The 22,221-nt window shown below is 49.2% G+C and overlaps 1 protein-coding gene across 3 annotated transcripts in view; it reads left to right on the top strand.

Moving 5' to 3' along the window:
* The window catches only part of AP3B2 (adaptor related protein complex 3 subunit beta 2), a 50,688-nt gene extending 38,948 nt beyond the window's left edge, over positions 1-11,740 (top strand). For 2 of the 3 annotated variants that reach the window (XM_010360838.2, XM_010360836.2), the window contains 12 exons: positions 4,148-4,334; positions 5,500-5,618; positions 6,085-6,193; positions 6,534-6,657; positions 7,054-7,228; positions 7,408-7,468; positions 7,798-7,904; positions 8,109-8,337; positions 8,779-8,863; positions 9,112-9,209; positions 11,037-11,175; positions 11,317-11,740. In XM_010360838.2, the coding sequence (XP_010359140.1) occupies positions 4,148-4,334; positions 5,500-5,618; positions 6,085-6,193; positions 6,534-6,657; positions 7,054-7,228; positions 7,408-7,468; positions 7,798-7,904; positions 8,109-8,337; positions 8,779-8,863; positions 9,112-9,209; positions 11,037-11,175; positions 11,317-11,467 (1,584 nt within the window). In that variant the 3' untranslated portion in view covers positions 11,468-11,740. Of the gene's footprint in view, positions 1-4,147; positions 4,335-5,499; positions 5,619-5,728; positions 5,786-6,084; positions 6,194-6,533; positions 6,658-7,053; positions 7,229-7,407; positions 7,469-7,797; positions 7,905-8,108; positions 8,338-8,778; positions 8,864-9,111; positions 9,210-11,036; positions 11,176-11,316 lie in introns of all 3 variants that reach the window. The other variant, XM_010360835.2, reaches the window with a different exon arrangement.
* Positions 11,741-22,221: the final 10,481 nt, after the last annotated feature.

Here is a 22,221-nt window from a genome sequence, read left to right as displayed (position 1 = left end):
CTTACATATGCTGGTTATTAATCCCTTGTCAGATGGGTAGTTTGCCAAATTTTTTCTCCTGTGGCTTGTTTGTTGATTCCTTTAGTTTGCAATTTTTTTCTCCTATTCTGTGGCTTGTCTCTTTGTTGATTCCTTTAGTGTGCAGAAGCTTTGTAACTTGATGTGATCCCATTTTTCTTTTTCTTTTTTTTTTTTTTTGGAGATGGACTCTTGCTCTGTCGCCCGGGCTGGAGTGCAGTGGCCGGATCTCAGCTCATTTTTTTTTTTGTATTTTTAGTAGAGACGGGGTTTCACCGTGTTAGCCAGGATGGTCTCGATCTCCTGACCTCGTGATCCGCCCGTCTCGGCCTCCCAAAGTGCTGGGATTACAGGCTTGAGCCACCGCGCCCGGCTGTGATCCCATTTTTCTACTTTTGCTTTGGTTGCCTGTGCATGTGGGGTATTACACAAGAAATCTTTGCCCAGTACAATGTCCTGGAGAATTTCTCTAATGTTTTCTTTTAGTAGTTTCATAGTTTGAAGTGTTAGATTTAAGTTTTTAATACATTATGATTTGATTTTTGCATATGGTCAGAGATAGGAGTCTGGTTTAAATCCTCTGCATATGGATATCCCGTTTTCCCAGCACCGTTTATTGAAGAGACTCTCCTTTCCCTAATGTATGTTCTTGATACCTTTGTCAAAAATGAATTCACGGCCAGGTGTGGTGGCTCACGCTTGTAATCCCAGCACTTTGGGAGGCCAAGGCTGGTGGATCACCTGAAGTCAGGAGTTCAAGACCAGCCTGGTTAACATGGTGAAACCCTGTCTCTACTAAAAACACAAAAATTAGCTGGTTGTGGTGGCGGGTGCCTGTAATCCCAGCTACTCAGGAGGCTGAGGCAGGATAATTGCTTGAACCCGGGAGGCGGAGGTTGCAGTGAGTCAAGATCGCGTCATTGCACTCCAACCTGGGGTACAAGAGCAAGACTTTGTCTTCATCTCAAAAAAAAAGTAAACGCTACTGATTTTTTGTTTTGTTTTTTTGGAGACAGAGTTTTGCTCTTGTTGCCCAGGCTGGAGGGCAAGGGCTAATTTTTTTTTTTCTTGGAGATGGAGTTCTCGCTCCGTTGCCCAGGCTCTGGAGTGCAGTGGCGTGATCTCAGCTCACTGCAACCTCCGCCTCCTGGGTTCAAGCAATTCTCCTGCCTCAGACTCCCAAGTAGCTGGGATTACAGGTATGCGCCACCATGCCCAGCTAATTTTGTATTTTTAGTAGAGAAGGGTTTCTCTATGTTGGTCAGACTGGTCTCGAACTCCTGACCTCAGGTATTCTGCCTGCCTCAGCCTCCCAAAGTGATTACAGGTGTGAGCCACCACGCCTGGCCAATGCTACTGATTTTTTTTTTTTTTTTTTTTTTGAGATGGACTCTCACTCTGTCGCCACGCTGGAGTGCAGTGGCACCATCTTGGCTCAGTGCAACCTTTACCTCCTGGGTTCAAGCGATTCTCCTGCCTCAGCCTCCTGAGTAGCTGGGACTACAGGTGTGCACCACCACATCCAGCTAATTTTTGTATTTTTAGTAGAGACAGGATTTCACCGTGTTGGCCAGGATGGTCTCAATCTCTTGATCTTGTGATCCGCCTGCCTCGGACTCCCAAAGTGCTGGGATTACAGGCGTCAGCCACTGCACCCGGCCAATGCTACTGACATTTATGTGGATTTTGTATCCTGCAACTTTACTGAATTTGTTTATCAGTTCTAATAGTTTTTTGGTGGAGTTCTTAGATTTTTTTAACTATAAGATCATACCATCTGCAAACAAGGATAATTTGAATTCTTTTCCAATTTGGATATGCTTTATTTCTTTCTCCTGTCTGATTGCTCTAGCTAGGACTTCCAATACAGAGTCTTCTTAATCAAACATAATCATAGGATCATATATAATCACATACCACCTTTGCTATATCCTGTTGGTTAGAAGCAAGTCTCAGGTTTTGCCCATACCCAAGGTGAGGGATTGCACAAAGGCATGAACACCGGGAGGCAGCTACTGGTGGGGAAGACCTTAAAATCTGTCTGCCACATCCATCTAGAGCTTAAACTTACTCATGTGTAATGTGTGAATTGAGGATGTATTTCAATTTTTTTTTTTATAGTCAGTTTTCTAAGCATGATTAGCAGGCAGCTGCAAGGTAGCATGTACATTGGCATAGGTTATGGAAAGATAGTGTTTCCCATTTAAAATTCCTCCCTGACAACTGGAGCCTGTTGGTGAGGGGGAGCCTTGTTCTGTTCTTGGCATACTGGAGTGTATCTCATAGGCCTTCTTGAGTAGCCTGTAATTCCTGCATATCCTGGCTAGATGAGGTGGGGGTCTTGGTGGTGCACACAGTATGCCACAATCCACAGGGAGTGGCTCCTTGGGGTGGAGAAGGGTAATGAATTATTATAGGCAAATCCTGCAGTGTCGAGGTGGTGGGCCAGCCCTTCTTGTGTTGGTTGTTAACATGCAGGTAAGGCTGTGGACAGATGGATCCAAATACCAAACAGTTCCGTCTAGAACTAGGCAAGGTCTTAAAGGAGGGAGGCTGTGATCAGCCAGCTGGGAAATCTGTGGAGGAAGACATTGTTCAAACCAAAAGAGGGATCAGCAGCCTCTTGATAATGGACCATGTTGGTAAGGGCATCCACTAGCCCTGGCCATTTAGATGGTGTCTGGCCAAGAGAGGGGCAGGTTGGTGATGAAATCTGTTGTGATGGCATCTTATTTTCATATTTTTAAGTCTATTCTATTAGGGGTGCATGGGGTTGGGATTGCTTATCTGTGACTAGAACAGTATGAGAGGTGCTGCTTTGCTGGAAGGGACTGAGCTGAAGAGGTCCTGTGGGCCAGACTGGAGGTAGGAATGTGGAATCATAGTGGCTGTCTAGAGTGGTGTGGGGCAATTCTGTCACAGCAGCTGCTCCGACTCTGGGTCAGCATCTGAGGGGCTTTGCCCCTCATGGACATCTGCCTGATGTTCCTGCCAGATTAGCTGGATTAACCATGTCCAAGGCTGCATGTAACAGTATGTCACCATAAACCTCAGGAAGAACAGAGTCAGTTCCAGGCTCCCTCCTGCTGGCCCCTGATGCCCCTGGGCATTCTGGTTGTTGATTACTTGGTGGTTTTGATCTTGGTCACAAGTGATGGAAACATGGAGACCTGGACCAGGGCAGGCTCCTTATGTCAGCAGGTAGGCAGTGAAGGGAAGCAGATGGGGTGCAGCTCCAACAGACGCAGGCCTAGGTGCAGTACTGATGGGCTCCTTGGCCTGGGAAAAGCCCCTTAATGATTCTGCTTCTTTTCTGTAAAATGGGGGCAATAATGCCTACCTCTCAGAAGGCTTGGGGAGATTAGATGAGCTAGTGTGGAGCACCTAGCAGTGCTTGGTGCCAGAAGGCACTTGATAAGTGATGGCTGCTACCACTGTTGCCATGTTAAGGCAGGTTAGATTAGGCCAAGATCATGGCAGAAATGGAGAGATTTCAGGTCTGCAGTTGTAGCTTCCCTGACTGCAGACTGTGAACCCTACATGACCTTGGCAAATGCATCGGTAGCTGCAGTTTGCCTTAATGTCTCATTAGAACCTTCCAGGGAAGGATCAAGACCTGAGACCCCTGGACTGCTCAGAATCTACTAAGTGGGTGGATAGGACATGAGGGTGGCCCCTGCCAAAGGGACCCCTGTTTATCTGCCCTTTTTGTTGTCTAATTCCCCCCTGGGTGGTGGAGCCTGGAAACTGTGAGGTCCAGTAGAGCATTCCTAGAGACTTCCACATACCCTGCTACCCTGGAGTAAAGAGGCTGGACAGGCCTGGAGACGTAGGAACCAGAAACCTGGGGAAGAATGGAGTCCAGAGCCAGGAGTGGGGAAAGTCCAAAAGGAAAACCTCTTTTGCTGGCCCAAGGCAGTTGTCAAAGTTGGGGTCATCAGGAGGCATGGTCAGAGAGATGAGAGAAAATTCTGAGCCCAGAACAAGGGCAGGTGAGGAGGGAAGCAGCCGGTCCTAAGCAGGGAGAGGAGAGGTTCTGCCTGCAAGTGTCGGCTTAAAGAATCTGGTTCTGAGCCTCCTGTGTCCCCACCCCCTCTGTCAGCTGACGCACCTCTTCCTGTTCCTCCAGACCAAGCTGCTGACCCAGTATGTGCTGAGTCTGGCCAAATATGACCAGAACTATGATATTCGCGATCGGGCACGCTTCACCCGGCAGCTCATCGTCCCTTCCGAGCAGGGTGGGGCCCTTAGCCGCCATGCCAAGAAGCTCTTCCTGGCACCCAAACCAGCTCCAGTCTTGGAGTCATCCTTCAAAGGTGGGTGATGAAATCAAGGGTAACATTCCTAGGGGAATGGGAGGGAACTGGCCAGTCTCTGCCCCAGACCTTCCTGAAGCCCCTAGCCAGGCACCATGCTTCTGTGGGCAGTCCTACTCCCTGGCTCACTCCTTTTGCCCTTGCCTGTGGCACCAGGAATTACTCTTTCACCTGCCCACAACCATTGCCAGCATCATCTCACTTGAGGGTCTGCCTTCCCAGCCAGGATGGGCTCCTGCCTCCTCTCCTCTCAGGCTCCCTTTTTAATATCCCTCCCTGAGCAGACAGTAGGCTTTGGAATACATACCAAGATCTTAAATACCAAGGACCCAGGAAGACAGAAACCAAAACAACACACAGAGGAGAGGTGTATATTTTTATAAAGGTCCTGAGAAAGCAGTTGCCTGTACTCTGTGGGCTTAGTCACTACAGTCAGTCCAAATCCCAGGCTCCAGGGCTTCAGCCTTGCTCTGTTCTTGGGCTTGGCCCTTAAGGCCTCTTTTCCCAAGACAAGGGCCCTGAGAGGGGGCTGGGAGGGAAGGGTTCTCCCGCTGGCTCTCTGGACCCCAGGAGCGGAAGCCAGGAACCTACACAGAAGAGATCCTCCTTCACAAAGCTCAGTTCTTCTGGGTATCTTTTCGTTCTTTTTCTCTTCCCTGGACCTCAGGAATGGGGAGATTCTGAGGGTGGGTGTAGCTTTGAAATTCTCCCAGGAAGAAGGCAACAGTCCCTTTCTCCCTGGCACCATCCCTATTCACAGGCCTGTGCTGCCCTCCTCCAGCGGTGCCTCACCTCTGACCTGGACTCCCACACACTCATGCTCTGATGCTCATCTCTCCCAGCTGAGTCCAGAACCTGACTAGACATGCTTCCCAAGCAGATGGGCTGGCAGCATCTGTGGGCCCAGAGTCTCCTCCTGCCCACCTCTGTAGGCCGCCTCTGCCTGGCCCTTAGTCCCTGCTCTGGCCTGGCCAAACAGCCTTTTCTTCCAGCATGTGGGCCTAAAGGTGCAGTCAGGGTGGAAGAGCCATTAGGGCACACATCCATCTCCTCCTACCCACCTGGGAAGTCCCGACCAGAATCACGACCCAGCCCCATCTGGGAAACAGCTCCCAGAGGTCTCCCTCACTGCTGCTACCTGCCTGACCTCTAAACCTATCCCTAGACCGGGACCACTTCCAGCTGGGCTCACTGTCCCACCTGCTCAATGCCAAGGCCACAGGCTACCAGGAGCTCCCAGATTGGCCGGAGGAAGCCCCAGACCCATCTGTGCGCAACGTGGAGGTCAGCGGGGTGGAGGGTTGAAGTGTGTGTGTGTGTGTTGGTGGGGGCAGACAGTAGGGAGCTCTGGCAGTGCTGGCCCAGCCCTCCTAACACCTTCCCCACACACACAGGAAGAAGATCTCTCCCTTATTGAGACTCACGTGGGCCTGTTGGGTGAATACACTGAGGTCCCACCTCCGTGTGCCGTGTGCTCTCTCCCATGCCCTGTGTCCCTCTGCTTCCCCTGTGTGCTGTGCTCCTGGGCCTTCCCATGTTCTGTTTCCACCTTGGTTTGGCAGTGCCCCTCTGTGAGCAGCATCCCCTCCCCTCCATGGACAGTGCCCCTTTCTTCCTCCTCTGTTCTTCCCTTTGTAGGACAGACCAGGTAGGGCCTCATGAAGAGGTGGAATAAAGGGTAAGGGCTTGTGCCTGCCTTCCTTCTCCCCAACCATTATGAAACGACCCTGCACCCTACTCCCATCTCCAGGTACCTGAATGGACCAAGTGCTCAAATCGGGAGAAGAGAAAGGAGAAGGAAAAGCCCTTCTACTCGGACTCTGAGGGGGAGTCAGGCCCCACGGAGTCCGCAGACAGTGGTGAGCAGATGGCAGAGCTGGGGTCCTCTGTGCTCCCGCCCATGTGTCTGCATGACTGGCTATATGAGGGGTGTATGTATATGGTTGTGTGTCTAGGGGTGTGCACCTGCTTGTGAGTTCTGTTTGTGCACCTGAGGGATTCATGTTCCAGGTGTGTGTGCTTGTGCAGGCTTCTATCCATGGAGTCCATCTGTGTTTCTGTCAGTTCCAGCTGGCATGTAGGGCTGGGGGCAGGTCAGAGAGGGTTCAGTACTGAATCTGAAGGTGGAACCCAGCTGCCTGCTCCAGACCCAAGGAGGCCTGCATATGAGGGAGGAGGCCTCATATTATTCCTCCACAGACCCTGAGTCTGAGAGTGAATCGGACAGTAAGAGCAGCAGTGAGAGCGGCTCTGGGGAGTCCAGCAGTGAGTCCGACAATGAAGACCAGGATGAGGATGAGGAGAAAGGCAGAGGCAGTGAGAGGTGAGAAGGGAGCTAGCCAGATGGCGGGTGGGGTTCCGGGGGGCTTTCCTGGAAAGAAGGGCTAGCACTGAGCTTTAGCCAGTCTCCTAAGAGCCCCTGAGTCCCTCATGAGCTGGCTGGGGTTGTCAGCTCACATGACAACTGCTTTCGCTGGCTGCAGGAGATCTCTGAGGCCTCGTGGGGGAGGTGTGGAGAAGCAACCAGGAGCCTGGAGCCTGAGCTGGCACAAGCTGGCTTCAAGCTCTCATGAGGTCCCTGCTATAGGACTTCAGGTGTGAACCCTCCTGGCCCAGGCTCCCCACTCCACTCCAGCTTTTCAGCATGTCTCCTGCTTCTGTGAAGCAAGGAGGGGGTGTCCAGGCCAGGCCTGAGCCCACCTTTCCCACTCTCCTTCAGTGAACAGAGTGAGGAGGATGGTAAGAGGAAGACGAAGAAGAAGAAGGTGCCAGAGGGAAAAGAAGCGTCATCCTCTGATGAGGACAGCGATTCCAGCAGTAGCACATCAGAGTCCGAGATGTCATCGGAGTCCGAGGAGGAGCAGTTGGAACCTGCCTCCTGGAGGAGGAAAACAGTGAGAGCCTTGGGGCAGAGTCAGGGTGTGCTCATGGGCCAGGGCCCTCCCCACCCTCTGGGCCAGACTCAGACTCTATCTCCCTACCATCCAGAACAGACCATGACATCTTCTACCCAACCCAGAACATGCCAAGGTGCTCCCCTTACTTACACCCATATCCCATTTTTCTCTTTCAGCCTCCCAGCAGCAAAAGGGCCCCTGCAACCAAGGAGATCTCCCTGCTTGATCTAGAGGACTGTGAGTTTGGGTGGTAAAAGTCACAGGGGAAAGGAGGACTGGGGAGCATGAATTAGAACGGCCCACTAGGGATTCTGGATCAGGTTCCTCAGGTCTTGCGGGAGCAGGGGAGCAGACAGAACATATCTTCAGGCCTGAGAGGGCAGCAGGGCTGACTTCTCCAGGTCTGGGGTTGAGGTCTAGGGATGGGTATTTTGCGAGAGCGTCCAGGCAGGCATGTGCTCCCGCTGTCCATGGTGCTGAAACGCGTACTCCTTGATCCCTGGGCTCCCTGCTCAAACCAAGTCACCTTCACTTTGCCTCATCATAGTCTTTATCTACTCCCACAGTCACCCCTCCCAGTGTCCAGCCTGTGTCTCCCCCAGCAATTGTGTCTACCAGTCTGGCTGCTGACCTGGAGGGCCTGACACTCACAGATTCCACCCTGGTACCATCGGTGAGTGGGATGGAGGAGGGGACTGGGCTGGGGCAGGGACACATCCCTGTGCTGCATCCTATGGTGTGGATGTGTGTGGGGGGTGGGTGTGATGGAGGATGTGATAGCTTTGAGTCCCAGTTGCTGGATGGCCCTAGGGGACAATGCTGGGACAGGCTCTCTCCGTCTTGCTCAGTTCTGTCCTTCCTTACCCCTCCACTCTAGCTTCTGAGTCCAGTGTCGTGTGTTGGGCGGCAGGAGCTGCTGCACCGGGTAGCTGGCGAGGGGCTGGTTGTGGACTACACCTTCAGCCGCCAACCTTTCTCTGGGGACCCCCACATGGTGTCTGTGCACATCCACTTCTCCAACAGCTCTGATACCCCCATCAAGGGCCTGCATGTGGGCACTCCCAAACTGCCTGCTGGCATCGGCATCCAAGAGTTTCCCGAAATTGGTGCGAAGGGCTTTGGATGGGGTGGAGGAGGAGGCTCCTGGGCAGAGTCAGTCTTTCTGTGGTTGTTGATACCCTTTTTGTGCCAGGCCAGGGGCCAAGCTATAGGGACACAGAGATAGCATCTAACGTCATCAACACTCTGGTGAACAAGACAGATTATGAAATAAGCAAGTTCACATCAGGGCAAGAGGTGCTTGCAGCAGCAGATTTGAGCCTTGGTTGTTTCAGGACTAACTTAAATGTGGTGAGGGTGAGTGGGGGAAAGCACCCTTAGAGTTCAGAAGGAAACCAGAAACAGTCTCCAGGGGCCAAGAAAGCCAAGATTCTGTAGAGGGTTGGTCAGCTGTAACAGTGGAGGGGAGAGTAGGGCTAGGCTGGGTTCTAGACCTATCAGGTGATGGTGGTCCTCCCTCTCCCCTTCACTGCCTTATACCGCTTCAGAGTCCCTGGCCCCTGGAGAATCTGCCACTGCTGTAATGGGCATTAATTTCTGTGACTCAACCCAGGCAGCCAACTTCCAGCTGTGGTATGTGCCCAACTCAAGGTGGGGGTGAGAGGATGGGCTGGAAAGGGTCAGGGTAACAATGAACCAGAAATGGAGGTGGTGCTTAGTGGGGATACATCATGATTGGGTGGGTTTGGAAGCCATCTTAGGCCCTCATTCCTCACCTCACTCTCCCACTGCCTCCAGGCTGTGCCTCTACACAGGGTGGGAGGTGAGGGGAGAGATGACGGCCTTAATTCTTCTCCCTCTGTTTTCTCCCACCCTTCCAGCACCCAGACCCGACAGTTCTATGTCTCCATTCAGCCACCTGTTGGGGAGCTGATGGCCCCTGTGTTCATGAGTGAAAATGAGTTTAAGAAGGAACAGGGTGAGTGCTCCCTGGGAGTGGGCAAAGAGAAGCTGACTCCAGAATATCTAGCTTGAATGGTAGGGAGAATGGTGGTGTCCTTCATCTAGACCAGGGGTCAGCAAACTTTTTCTGTAACGGGCCAAAGATAAATGTTTTAGGCTTTGAGAATCATGTGGTATCTGTTGCAGTTACAACACGACTGTGGCTGTTGAAACATATAAACATCCACAGACAGTATGTAAATGAATGAGCATGGCTGTGTTCCAAGAAATTTCCATTTATATTTATAGATATTGAAGTATAAATTTCATATAATTTTCATGTGTCATGAAATATTAATCTTCTTTTGATTGCTCCCCCAACACTTAAAAATAATTTAAAACAGTGTGGGCCATACAGGTGGTGGGCTGGATTTGGCTTGGAGGCTGTAATTTGCAAAACCTCTGGCCTACAAGAAAGAAGAGTGGCTTGGGCAAGGGAGGAGGGAAGATCATGGTTAGTTTTGGATAAGCTGATTTTGAAATGCATTTGGGAAATTCAGGAGGAGCTATTTAGTATGCAATTGAAAATATGGGTCTATGCCCAGGAAACACTTTGAGCTGGAGTCATGAGCATAGAGGTTGTAATGGAAGCTGTGAATATGAATGAGATCACTCTGGGAGGTGGGAGAAAATAGGAATGCCAAGGACAGAACCTTGGGGGAAAACCTGAATTCTGCAGAAGAAAGAGGAGGAGAGGAATAAGAGAAGGAGCACAGAGAGAGGTGGGAAGAGAACCAGGAGAGACAACAAGGCAGAAGGTGTCTGCAAACCACAGTTACCGAACACCTTCAAAGTCAGCATATAAAAGGCTACTGCCAACCTGAGGGAGAAAGGGTCATTGCTAAAGGAGGGACAGAGGCCAATTGCAGTGGGTTGAGGGAGACCAGGGCTCAAGTAAATGGAGTCCTCTTTGGAGGACTTTAGCCATGAATGAGGAGGGAGACAGGGCATTGGCACGATGAAGGATCTCGCTTCTGGAAAGGATTTTTTGGAGACGGGAACACTTGAACATGAACAGATTGAAGGAACAAATATAAGAAAATGTTATTAGTCAGGAATGAAGGGGATGGAAGAAACAGGAGAGGGATGTTGGTTTCTAAAAGGAGGTGAAGAATGGGGGAAGCAGCGGAAGGAGAAAAGAGGCCTCCTGTTGGTGTGCAGGAGGGCAGATGGAGGGGCTCCCACTAGGGACCTAGAGCATGTGAGTGGAGAGAAGTCAGCCCTGCAGAATGAGGAGTTCTGGTGATGCTGGGAAGGTTTGGGGGCTTCAGGAGCCCTGGCTAGGTCTGGAGCTGCTGCTGCAGAGGTGCAATTAAAAATGTACCTGTGAATGCTGCATGTGACTACTGGATTCTGGCTGAGAGATCACAGCAGCCACCTGTCATCTTTTTGTGAGGGCTTAGCCTCCAGGAGCTGAGTGGGAGTTGAATGTGGATTGGAGGGCCCCCCAGGAAAGATCAAAGGGTATGAGGTTCAGGATTGGGGAACCTCTTAAGAACTGACTGGCCACTCTCAAGGGGCTGGTAGCCCAGATATCTGATGGAGGAAGCGCCAAATCAGTCTTTGGTAACAACGTGGATAAAGGCCTGGGTGGGAGGGGTACAGAGGCTAACGAAGGCTTCCTGATGGAGGGCCCAGTCTGAGAGCGAAGTACCCTCTCCCCACGACTGATGATTTAGATTCTGACCTGCCCTTTGCATGATACCTTCCCAGCCTGGGAGAACTTGATGCTTAGTAAGCAGACCCAGGTGCTGGCCTCTGTACCCACCACAGCCTCTGCCCTCATCACGACCTCTGCCCCCAGGAAAGCTGATGGGCATGAATGAGATCACAGAAAAGCTCATGCTGCCAGACACCTGTCGGAGTGACCACACTGTGGTGCAGAAAGTGACTGCCACTGCCAACCTGGGTCGTGTTCCTTGTGGGACATCTGATGAGTACAGGTACTAGGCCACCAGTAGAGGGGAAATGATGAGCATGGGGGCCCTGGTTTGAAGGAGGAGCCAGGAGCCCCAAGCGCTGATCCCCTTCCAAACACAGTCACCCTTAGCAGCTCTTCCCCACCCCTTCTACTCCCACCTCAGGTTTGCAGGGAGGACACTAACCAGTGGAAGCCTCGTTCTGCTGACCCTGGATGCCCGGCCAGCTGGAGCTGCCCAGCTGACGGTCAACAGTGAGAAAATGGTGATTGGCACCATGCTGGTAAAGGATGTGATACAGGCTCTTACCCAGTGACTTCCAAATGCTATGACCTCTTTGGCTCCTATCTATACCTCCCCATGACATCTGGGCTGTCAGTCCCTCTCACCTTTCTCTCTCATCATCATCCTCATGCCAGATAGCATTCAGGGTGTCCTCTCTCCCTTGGGAGGACCAGGCCTTCCCCTAATCCCCTCTCCATGTGTTCCTTAGTGATCTGTGCAGAGGGAGATGGCAGTCACTCCCTTCAGTCCTCCCAGCTTTCTGTAGCTATTTATTTAACACTGTCAATAAAATGTCTTCTCTCTAGCAGCTGGCTTGATTTTCCTTCTGGGGGTTTGGGGGAGAGCTGCTAAGGGTGACTGTGTTTCGCCCTTGTGACCTTGTAGGGGAGGCTATGACTGCTTCTCAGGAACAACTCTGGTTGAATCCCCAAGGTGACTATCTCTGGGTCAGGATGCCTAGGAGTCTGCAGGCATCTCTGTGGAAGAGACATCTGGGCTGGGATGGGAAAGCAAAGCTGGAAGAGCACCTTGGTTCTTTTTTTATAGCCTCTGCAAAAACAAGTCCTCTTCAATGGCTGGCAGACCCCCTTAGTTCTTCTTATGGTCCCTTGGGAAGGAAGGACTCATAACATGGGGATTTCCCCAAACACAGGTGCTCAGTTCAACATATGTCAAGTACTTCCAGTTAGGCAGCCTGGAGGCCCCACCTGACTGGGGTACTGACCCACTAGTCATCTTAGTGGAGTAATAGACGATGTATAACTGTACTTCTCAAGTCAGTTTGTGGCAAGTCACCTGGTGATCCTATCACACGCAGATGCTATTAATAGGTCTAGGATGAGGCCAGAAATTGCTTTCTTTTTTTTTTTAAGTGAAAGCAGCCGGGCATGGTGGTTCATGCCTGTAATGCCAGCACTTTGGGAGGCTGAGGTGGGCAAATCACGAGGTCAAGACCAGCCTGGCCAACATGGTGAAATCCCGTCTCTACTAAAGATACAAAAAATTAGCTGGGCACGGTGGCATGTGCCTGTAATTCCAGCTACCTGGGAGACTGAGGCAGGAGAATCGCTTGAACCCAGGAGGCAGAGGTTGGAGTGAGCTGAGATCGTGCCATTGCACTCCAGCCTGGGCAATAAGGTGAAACTCCGTCTCATAATAATAATAATAATGTGAAAGCAAGTTTATTAAGGAAGTAAAGAAACAGAAAAATGGCGACTCCATAGGCAGAGCAGCAGATTCTGTACTTGTGACAAGACACCACCATCTGGTCACACCTGGAACAAACCTGGTGGGTGCAGTGGGGGTCGGGGCTCTCCCTGACACCTTTTCTGGTGAAGAAAGAGGCTGAGTGAGCAGTGGTTCTAAAAGGTATAAAAGGTGTTCTATTAGGATGTGTTCTGTACCTTCCCTTCCCCTGCAAAGTCTATGATCAAATAAGTTTAGGAATCTTAGATTTAAGTGAAATAAGTTCATTTCCCACAGGTCTTCTCAGAACCTTTACTATGCTAATGTACACTGTGACCACCTCTCAGCCTGCAGTGTGACTCAAACTTGGTTTTGATCTTGGAACACTTTGCTCACATCATCTTGATTGACTGGGTTACAAGGAACACACTCCAGTGATAGTTTGAGGTGTTGTACCTCAGCCTCTGATCCTCTGTGACCAACACTTTAGGCCCTTGGCCATACTGTCCCACAGCCCTGCCACTTAGACATCCCTGAGCACATCTGTTCACGGGTAAGACGGGGTGAAGCAGGTGTGGCTGTCCTCTCACGGAAGGAGAACAAAGGCAGAACAGGGGACAGCCCGACTTGCTGGGCACTGTGACACCGGAGAGCTGCTGGAACTGCTGCTCCCCTGAGAGCCTGGGGCCCCAAAGTCTCCCTGGGATCACTGTTTTTGTCACTGCAGATTCTGAGATGATCCTCCAGTCAAAATTAAGATTCAGTCTTACTTTTGCCTCTGAATCAGCACTACCCACAGCCCTGAGAGGGTGAGGGTGATTTTCTAAGAAATTTGAACAAGAACCATCAGAGAATCTCTTATCCACCTTTATTCTATATCAAAAGCCCCAGAGTAGAGCTGGGCATGTGTCTGTAGTCCCAGCTACTCAGAAGGCTGAGACTGGAGAACTGCTTGAGGCCAGGAGTTCAGGGTTGTATTGCACTATTATTACACCTGTGAATAGCACTCCATCCTGGACAACCTAGCAAGACCCCATCCCTTAAAAAAAAAAAAAGTCCCCTTTTAAAAAAAATGGGATTCTGTAGGAACCAGAAGTGTAAAAGGCAAGTCCTTTAACATTCCTCAAGTACAGCCCAGGTTCCCAGAACCTCTTGTAAAGGGCACTGGGATTTCCACCTCTGAGAGTCCAGATAGTTGGAACCTTCACAGCTCTGTGTTGGTGTCTCTGGAACGTGTCCCAGGCTTTGGCGTTAGCAGTAGCAACTCTTCATAAGGAAATGGTTCTGGTGCTTGATGGAAGAGAGAGGCAGGAAGCAGGAGAGCAAGGTGTGGGCAGGGGAGAGTATGACTGCAGAAGGAGCCCAGCGGGGAGTGCTGTGCTGCTGGTGGAGGCTGGGCTGGGAGATTGGTGGGGCAGCAATTTCCCATCCAAGAGGAGCACAGGGCCTGTTCTGTGCTGAGGGAATGGTCTGGAGTGAGAGAATCTTAGTCACAGAGGAAGGGGGAGTGGCTGCCCCAGCTCTCATCCCAGCCCAGCCCATCTCTTCCAAGGCCATACCTCCCACAACCCTACCACATGAGCATCCCTGAGTGGGTGTGCAGGGATAAGATGGGGGCTGCCCAGCATACACAGGTGGAAGCAGGTCAGACCTGCAGGGGCTGGGGGCCCCCACATCCCCCAGGGCATTTTCCCCAACCCATATCATATTCTGTATTTTATCACTGGCCCAAGTCTTTGCCACTGTGGTGACACTTTGTCCCCAGGTTATTAGGGGCCTGGTCACAGAGTGTCTGGATCTCAGTTGGCAGGGAAAATACTTCCCACGAACAGCTTTTCTTTTTGGGAGACAGAATATTGCTCTGTTGCCCAGGTTGGAGTGCAGTGGCATAATCTCTGCTCACTGCAACTTCCACCTCTTGAGTTCAAGCAATTCTCGTGCCTCAGCCTCCTGAGTAGCTGGGATTACAGGCATGCGCCACCACGACCAGCTAATTTTTTTTTTTTTTTTTTTTTTTTGAGATAGAGTCTCATTCTGTTGCCCAGGCTGGCGTGCAGTGGCGTGATCTTGGCTTACTGTACCCTCCGCCTCTCAGGTTCAAGCGATTCTCCTGCCTCAGCCTCCTGAGTGGCTGGGATTACAGGCGTGCGCCACCATGTCTAGCTAATTTTTGTATTTTTAGTAGAGACGGGGTTTCACCATGTTGGACAGGCTGGCCTCGAACTCCTGACTCGTGATCCGCCTGCCTCGGCCTCCCAAAGTGCTGGGGTTACAGGCGTGAGATACCGCACCCAGCCTATGGGGTTTTGCCATTTTGGCCAGGCTAGTCTCAAACTCCTCAGCTCAAGCAAAAGACCTGCCTCGGCCTCCCAAAGTGCTAGGATTATAGGCATGAGCCATCGGGGCTGGCCAGTTATGGAGTTTTGATGGGGCAACCAGGGAACTAGCCCAGGGCTGTGGGATTCAGGTGGGGCCCAGGACCACAGGACTGACTGGGAAGCACTCTTAGGACTCTGCTGGTACAAAGGAAGGGCTGCAGAAAGGGGCCTCGAAGTGGATAGAAGCACAGGAACTGGCACAGAGGCAGAAGGTGCCCTGACAAGGATGGGGTAGTGCATCAGTGGGGATCTAGGAGGTCTGAGCCTGACCACAGGCCTTGATGGGTTAGAAGACAATGAGCTCAGGGAGGGGCTGGGAACTGGAATCTAGTCCAGGATGGCTTCAAAACAGTGCCCAGGCAAATTGGCAAAAGAGACAGCTCCAGTTTCCAGCCAGGCTGCAGCACCTGGCTAGCTGCAGTGGCTGGTGACTCTGGGGAACAGATCCATTTAGAGATACCAAGGAAGCCACCACAAGGACCCCAGAGTTGCGACATTAGTTGTGCCCATGCTTGAACTCCCATCTATCTGGTGACTAAGGCAAACCCCTGCACTAGTTCAGCCTGTTCTGCTGGGCATTTTGAGAGTCACCTCCCCACAGTGTGTCTTCCACATCAAAAGGATGGGTGTTGAGGGTGGAACTCGAGTGGCAGGACTTCCCCTGTCCTGGTTTGGAAAGGAAAGGGAAAACTGAAAAATTCTGACCCACCAGAGGACCTTGGCCTGGGTCTTCCTTCTGTCACCACCTGGTCTTTTGGCTCCCAGAGTCAAGAGACGGATGGTGAATTGGTCCCTGGGAGCGTGGATCCCAGGTTGGGATATGGAAAATAAGGATTAAAAGTGGAGTATCCTCAAGGAAAAGAAGCAGCGTGTACCTTTTTGGGTCTTGTACTAGATGGTTCTGGTTTGATCCCAGTGTCTCTCCCTGCATCCCCAATTCCACGGTCTGTCTAGTAGAAGAAAGCACTTAGGGCTGAACTTTTTTATCCTGACCTTTGGGAACCCCCATTATTTTCCCTTTACCAATTGCCCCCTTACTGCAGAAGATGCTGTGGTGTCACTAAGGCTTTCCTTCCCTATGGCATCTGAAGAACAGAAAGAATGGTTCTCTCTTTCCAGGCCCCAAATACATTACATCTCGCCGGCTATTTTTGTATTTTTTTTTTTAGAGACGGGGTTACCATGTAGCCAGGATGATCTCGATCCTGACCTCGGATCCGCCGTCTCGGCTCCCAAAGTGCTGGGATAAGCTTGAGCACCGCGCCCGCGGAATTTTTTTTAAATCTTAAGTTTCAGTATTTAAATTTATGAATCTGTAAACTTATATAAATTATAAATTTATGAATATTTAAATATAATATTCCTACATAAAATTGTACAGATCACGTGTTCAACTTGATGCGTTTTCACAGACTGAATAACCCATGTAAACAGTATCCAGCAAGAAAAAGCGTGGCAGCTCATCTTCCTCATGCCTACTTCCAGTTTAGGGCAGTGTTTCATTTTGCTGAGAGATTACAGAGCCCTGAAACAGTCTGACACCAAGCTCCAAGTGGCAGTGGGATTCCAGAAGGCCAACATGGACTTGTGTCCAGCAATGCCAAAACGGTGGCAGATGCTTCTCTTTGGGGCTACTAGGGATGTGTTAATAACAGCCTCTGTGGGAGGGGCAGGGTATGTGGAAATAGGAGGGTTGTCTTGTTTTGGCTGCAAAGAATGTAAGGAAACAACTATGGGGGAAAAGAAATTCTTAAGAGCTTGGGTAGGGTGACCTTGATCTAATCTTGGATGTGCTAAGACCCTAGCATCTGTACCTTCAGAGGGAAGTCAGGGAGGGAGAGGTGGGGTTGGTGTTTCTCATGGGTACCAAGGCAAGACCAAGACCCTGGACTCCTGACCCACACCAAGAAAAAAAGTTGCATACTCTCAAGTAAATCTCTAAATGTCTCAATTTCCCCAGCTGCCTCTCCATGTCTCTCGGCATCCACAAACCCATTACAGGCATCTCAGGACAACCAGTACTCACCTTCAACTTCCAAGATGCTCCCCAATGATCTTTGCTACCTGGTATCTGTATCCTTGTGTCATTCCCTTCCACATATTATCAGTGTTGGTGTATGTGAATAATAGGATACAAATGATGGTATGTCATTTCTGAGATTAGGTCATAAAATTCTTTGCATCTCCATCTTGGTTGGTCTCTTCCTCTCAAGCCAGCTACCATGTCTTGAGCAGGACTATGGAGAGGTCCACGTGACAAGGAACGGAGGCTTTTGCTGGCACCCACTTGAGTAAGCTTGGAAGCTGATCTTCCAGCCCAAGGCAAAGCTTCAAGTGACTGAAGTTCTGGCTGACATCATGACTGCAACCTCATGAGAGACTCTGAGCCAGAACCAGCCAGATAAGCCATTCTCTGATTCCTGACTCCCAGAAATTGTGCAAGATAATAAATATTTGCTATTTTAAGCTGCTTAGCTTTAGGGGTAACTTAATAACAATAAATAAATAATACAATCCAGCCTTCCACCTATCTCCTAGGTTGTTGGGAAAGCCCTCAGGGAGCCTGTATCCCTGACTCTGGCCTTCAGAGCACTCTGCTCCCACATTCAGTGTCTGAGTGGTATGCCTGAGTTGCCTTCTACTAGCTCATAAGGGCTGACTGTTATTACACATTCAGGAATTTGGTGAGCCAGATAATGTTGCACTGGCAATCTGAAACCAGCCATGGTGGGAGTTTTTGTGCCATGGGAAGAGGCAAATGCTACAAATCACTTCCCTCCCCCAGCCAACTGTCAAACATTTACCAGCACATCCCTGCCCTTAATTATCCCCATCTCTGTCTCTTTAAAATATTATTATGTATTTCAAGTTTAAAGACTAACATAGCCACCTGTATACTAATCACCCAACTTAAGAACTGAAGCACTTATCAGTTCAGTGCTCATCAATTCAATGTCCCCAATACCCCTCATTTCATGACTGCTTCCTTTCCCACCTGAAGCAAATCATCATTCTGAATTTTCTGTTTGTCAATGCCATCCTTTTTTTTGTACTTTTACTATATATAGATGTGTTCCTAAATAATATATTGTACCATACTTTGTGATGGTGGTGGGTACTACATGTTTTCAAATTTTATATAAATGGCATCTTAAAGTATGTTTTCTCCTACATCCTGCTTTTTCACTCAATATTGTTTGTGAGTCATGTTGATGTGATCTGCTGTATTTCATTTCCTTTTACTTATATATAGAATTCCACTGTACGACTATATCATAATTTATTGATCCACTCTCCTGTTGGTGGGCATTTAAGGTTATTTTGTTTTGTTTTTGCAACTATTAACAAAACAGCTAGACATTTTTACTCATGCCTCTTAACATGTATGAAAGTTTCTCTAACATATTTTCCTAGGAATGGAATTGCTGGGTCATAGAGTATACACTTTTTCAAGTTAACTAGAGAATCCAAATTGCTCACCAGAGTTGCTATACTTCACATCAAGAATATTTCTAGCAGCTTTATTCGTAACAGTCCCCAAACTGGAAAGAATTCAAATTCCAATCAATAGGAGAATGCAGAAATAAATTATCGTGTATCTATACAATGGAATACTACTTAGCAATACAAAGGAACAAACTACTCCTACATGCAGCAACATGGATGGATCTAACATGCATGTTGAATGAAAGAAACCAAAAATTATATGAAGTCTACAACAGGTTAAACAAACCTGTAATGAAAAGCAGTAAAGATAATGGTACCTTGAGGAGGGAGGTATAAAGTGGGAAGGGGCAGGAAGGAACCCAGTGGGGGTTCTGGAGAGATTCTATGTCTCGATGTGGGTGGTGGTTACCCCAGTATACACTTAAGATTTGTGCACCCTGGCCAGGCACAGTGGCTCATGCCTGTAATCCCAGCACTTTGGGAGGCCGAGGCAGGCGGATCACGAGGTCAGGAGATCAAGACCATCCTGGCTAACATGGCAAAACCCGGTTTCTACTAAAAATACAAAAAATTAGCTGGGCATGGTGGTGGGTGCCTGTAGTCCCAGCTACTCAGGAGGCTAAGGCAGGAGAATGACGTGAACCCAGGAGGCGGAGCTTGCAGTGAGCCTGGGCAACAAAGCAAGACTCCATCTCAAAAAAAAAAAAAAAAAGATTTGTGCACGCTATGCATTGCCTTCTTTCCATTAAAAGATGTGAAACATAAAAGCACACACCAAAGTAGCTGAACCAGTTTACACCCTCACTGGCAGTGATCCTGCTACTGGGACAGTGAGACTTGATCATTTTTTCCATTTGAAAAGTGTGGCATGGCATCTGATAGCAGTTTCATGTGCATTTCCCTGGTTATTGATGAGGTGGGCATCTACCTGATGTTTATTGGCCATTTGGATTTTCACTTGTGTCAACTGCCTATTCCCATCTTTTGCCCATTTTTCTATGGAGTTGTGTTTTTTCCTCATTGATTATAGAAGTTCTTATATAGTCTGGAAACTAGTTCTTTGTAAATACATGGATAGGAGATATCTTCTTCCAGTCTATGGCTTGCCTTTCAAGCTTTAAACAGTATCTTTGGCCGGGTGGTTGCTCACGCCTAATCCCAGCACTTTGGGAGGCCGAGGAGGATGGATCACAAGGTCAGGAGTTCGAGACCAGCCTGGGCAACATGGTAAAACCCTGTCTCTACTAAAAATACAAAAATTAGCCAGGTGCAGTGGCAGGTGCCTGTAATCCCAGCTACTCTGGAGATTGAGGCAGAAGAATTGCTTGAGTCCAGGAGGCAGAGATTGCACTGAGCCAAGATTGCGCCACTGCACTCCAGCCTGGGTGACAGAGCAAGACTCTGTCTCAAAACAAACTCTTTTAGTAAACCAAAGTTTTTAATTCCAGTGTGGTCAAATGTATTGTCTTCCTTTACATCCTGTGCTTATTGTTCCAAGTTTACAAATCCATCCACAGGCTGAAGTAAGGAAAAAATTCTCCTATATTTTCTTCTAAAAAAAATTCTAAGTAAAGCTTTTCAGAACTGTATTTTTGACTTACTTTTGTGTAAGATGAAAGGTGGGGCCAATCCACTCTTGCTCTGTCACCCAGGATGGAGTGCAGTGGCGAGATCTCAGCTCACTGCAAGCTCCGCCTCCCGGGTTCATGCCATTCTCCTGCCTCAACCTCCCGAGTAGCTGGGACTACAGGCGCCCACCACCACGCCTGGCTAAGTTTTTGTATTTTTAGTAGAGATGGAGTTTCACTGTGTTAGCCAGGATGGCCTCAATTTCCTGACCTGGTGGTCTGCCCGCCTCAGCCTCCCAAAGTGCTAGGATTACAGGCATGAGCCACTGTGCCCCGCCCCAATCCACTCTTTTATCCCACTTAAAAGGAACTTGAGAAAACAAAAGAACATGGTTTCTTCTGTACAGAGCTTGGCAAAACTTGAGCAGAGACGGTGTGTGTCTACCTTGTGGTCTTCAGTTCCTAAGTGAATTCCTTTTCTTATCTTTTGCAACCAGGAAATTATTTCCTCCCATCAAACTTCTCTCTTCTTTTAGCTCTCTGCCTCCTGCAGAAGCACTGAACACCTGAGCATATAAAAGACTATAAGGTCTCTCCTGTCTTCTAGTACATATATTTAACATGTAGTCCAGCTAATTATAGTTGGACTTAAAATCAGTATTGTAAGTCTGGGGCTTGACTCCAGAGACAGTGCCAGGCATAGCTGGGCTCAAAGGCTGTTTGTTGACCGGGAGAATAGATAATGCTGCCTATTTGTTTCTGCTACTTCTGCCAGTGACCAGCTGTGGGGATTTGACCAAGTCATTTAATATATTCACCTCTGTCACTTTCCACACCCTGCCTTGTGGATTATGGTCACCTTCAGAGGGACTATTCTTCCTGTATGACCTGCAGGCCTAGCCAAGTCTGGACAGGGAGCAAGGACTCGCCCACACCTGAGGTCATGACTGCATTTGGTCAAAATTACCTCCTCTCAACATCTGCAGTCAGCTCTGGGGTCATTCACAGATAGGCACACACATAAGCGTGCTGGAAGTTTTATTCTCACCTGGTTAAGACTTCAGGCTCTGAAACCAGAAGATTGCCTTGGTTTGAGTCCTTGCTCTGACACTTTTAGCTGGGAGTCTTTTGGCAAGTTACTTAACTTCTTTGAGCTTCAGTCTCATCTGCAAAATAAGGTAACATAGGAGAAGCACTTAGAACTTTCCCACGCACATAGTAAGTGGTCAGTGAAGACAAGTTATTATTACCTGCAACAGAAAATTTAGGAAGAGAGACTTTAGGCAGAAGAAATTTCTGTTCCAAGTCTCTTGATGCCTTCATTTTCTTATGGTTGAGAGTTTTGAAATATGAAAGGGCTTCCAGACACCCATTCCCTTAGGCACTATTCTGGGTTTCAGATTCTTATCTCGCTCAGCTTTTGGGTCAGAGAGGAGGAAAGGATGTCAGGGATCATAAACTGGCAGCCAGTGAGCTGCATGGGGCCCCTGGACATGCTGGGCTTGGCTCTTTTCATTTGAATTAATAACCAATATTAAAATTTACATTCAAGATTTCACTTAAAAAGTACTTCCAGCTTTTCTTGAAAGATTTAACTGGACTGGGACCTCATCTCTACATGGTGCCCACCAGCTAAAAGCCCTTTTGGGTATGCCTTGGGCCTTCAGTGCTGTCGCCCACCCTCACTTGGCTCCTGTGCTGTAGGCATCCGAGTGTGGCACCCTCTCAGAACCAGCTGTCGTAAGCTGCTTATGGGCCAGGACAAGACTCAGGGGTAGGCTGCTCCTGGAGAAAGTATGGCTAAAGAGAGAGGGGTCCCAGCGAAGTTGCTCCTGCCTTGTTCCTGTAGTCATCACCCTTTCTGCCCATGACCTCAGCAACCCAAAGAAGCTCCTGTAAGTAGACCAGGTGGATGAAAACTGGCCAATTCCCACTGTCACTCACCCCTCTTGGACTTCTACTCTTACACTCACCACCCTTCCCCCCCTTAATCCTTCTGAAACACTAGACTATACCATCAGCTTCCTCTTTCTCCCTCACCTCAGGCAGAAACTGACAGTTACCTGCCCCTCTCCCCTTAGCCATTAGATTAAGCCCAGGAAGACGGCAGCACCATCTTCCCTAAGTGCCAGGAAGGAACCGGAGCATAGTTAGTGCTTATTAAATAGTATCATGATAACATGACACACGTAAAACACCTAGCAATG

Source organism: Rhinopithecus roxellana, chromosome 5, assembly GCF_007565055.1.
Source record: "Rhinopithecus roxellana isolate Shanxi Qingling chromosome 5, ASM756505v1, whole genome shotgun sequence".
NCBI classification, from domain to species: domain Eukaryota; kingdom Metazoa; phylum Chordata; class Mammalia; order Primates; family Cercopithecidae; genus Rhinopithecus; species Rhinopithecus roxellana.
This window is presented reverse-complemented; position numbering and strand designations above follow the sequence as displayed.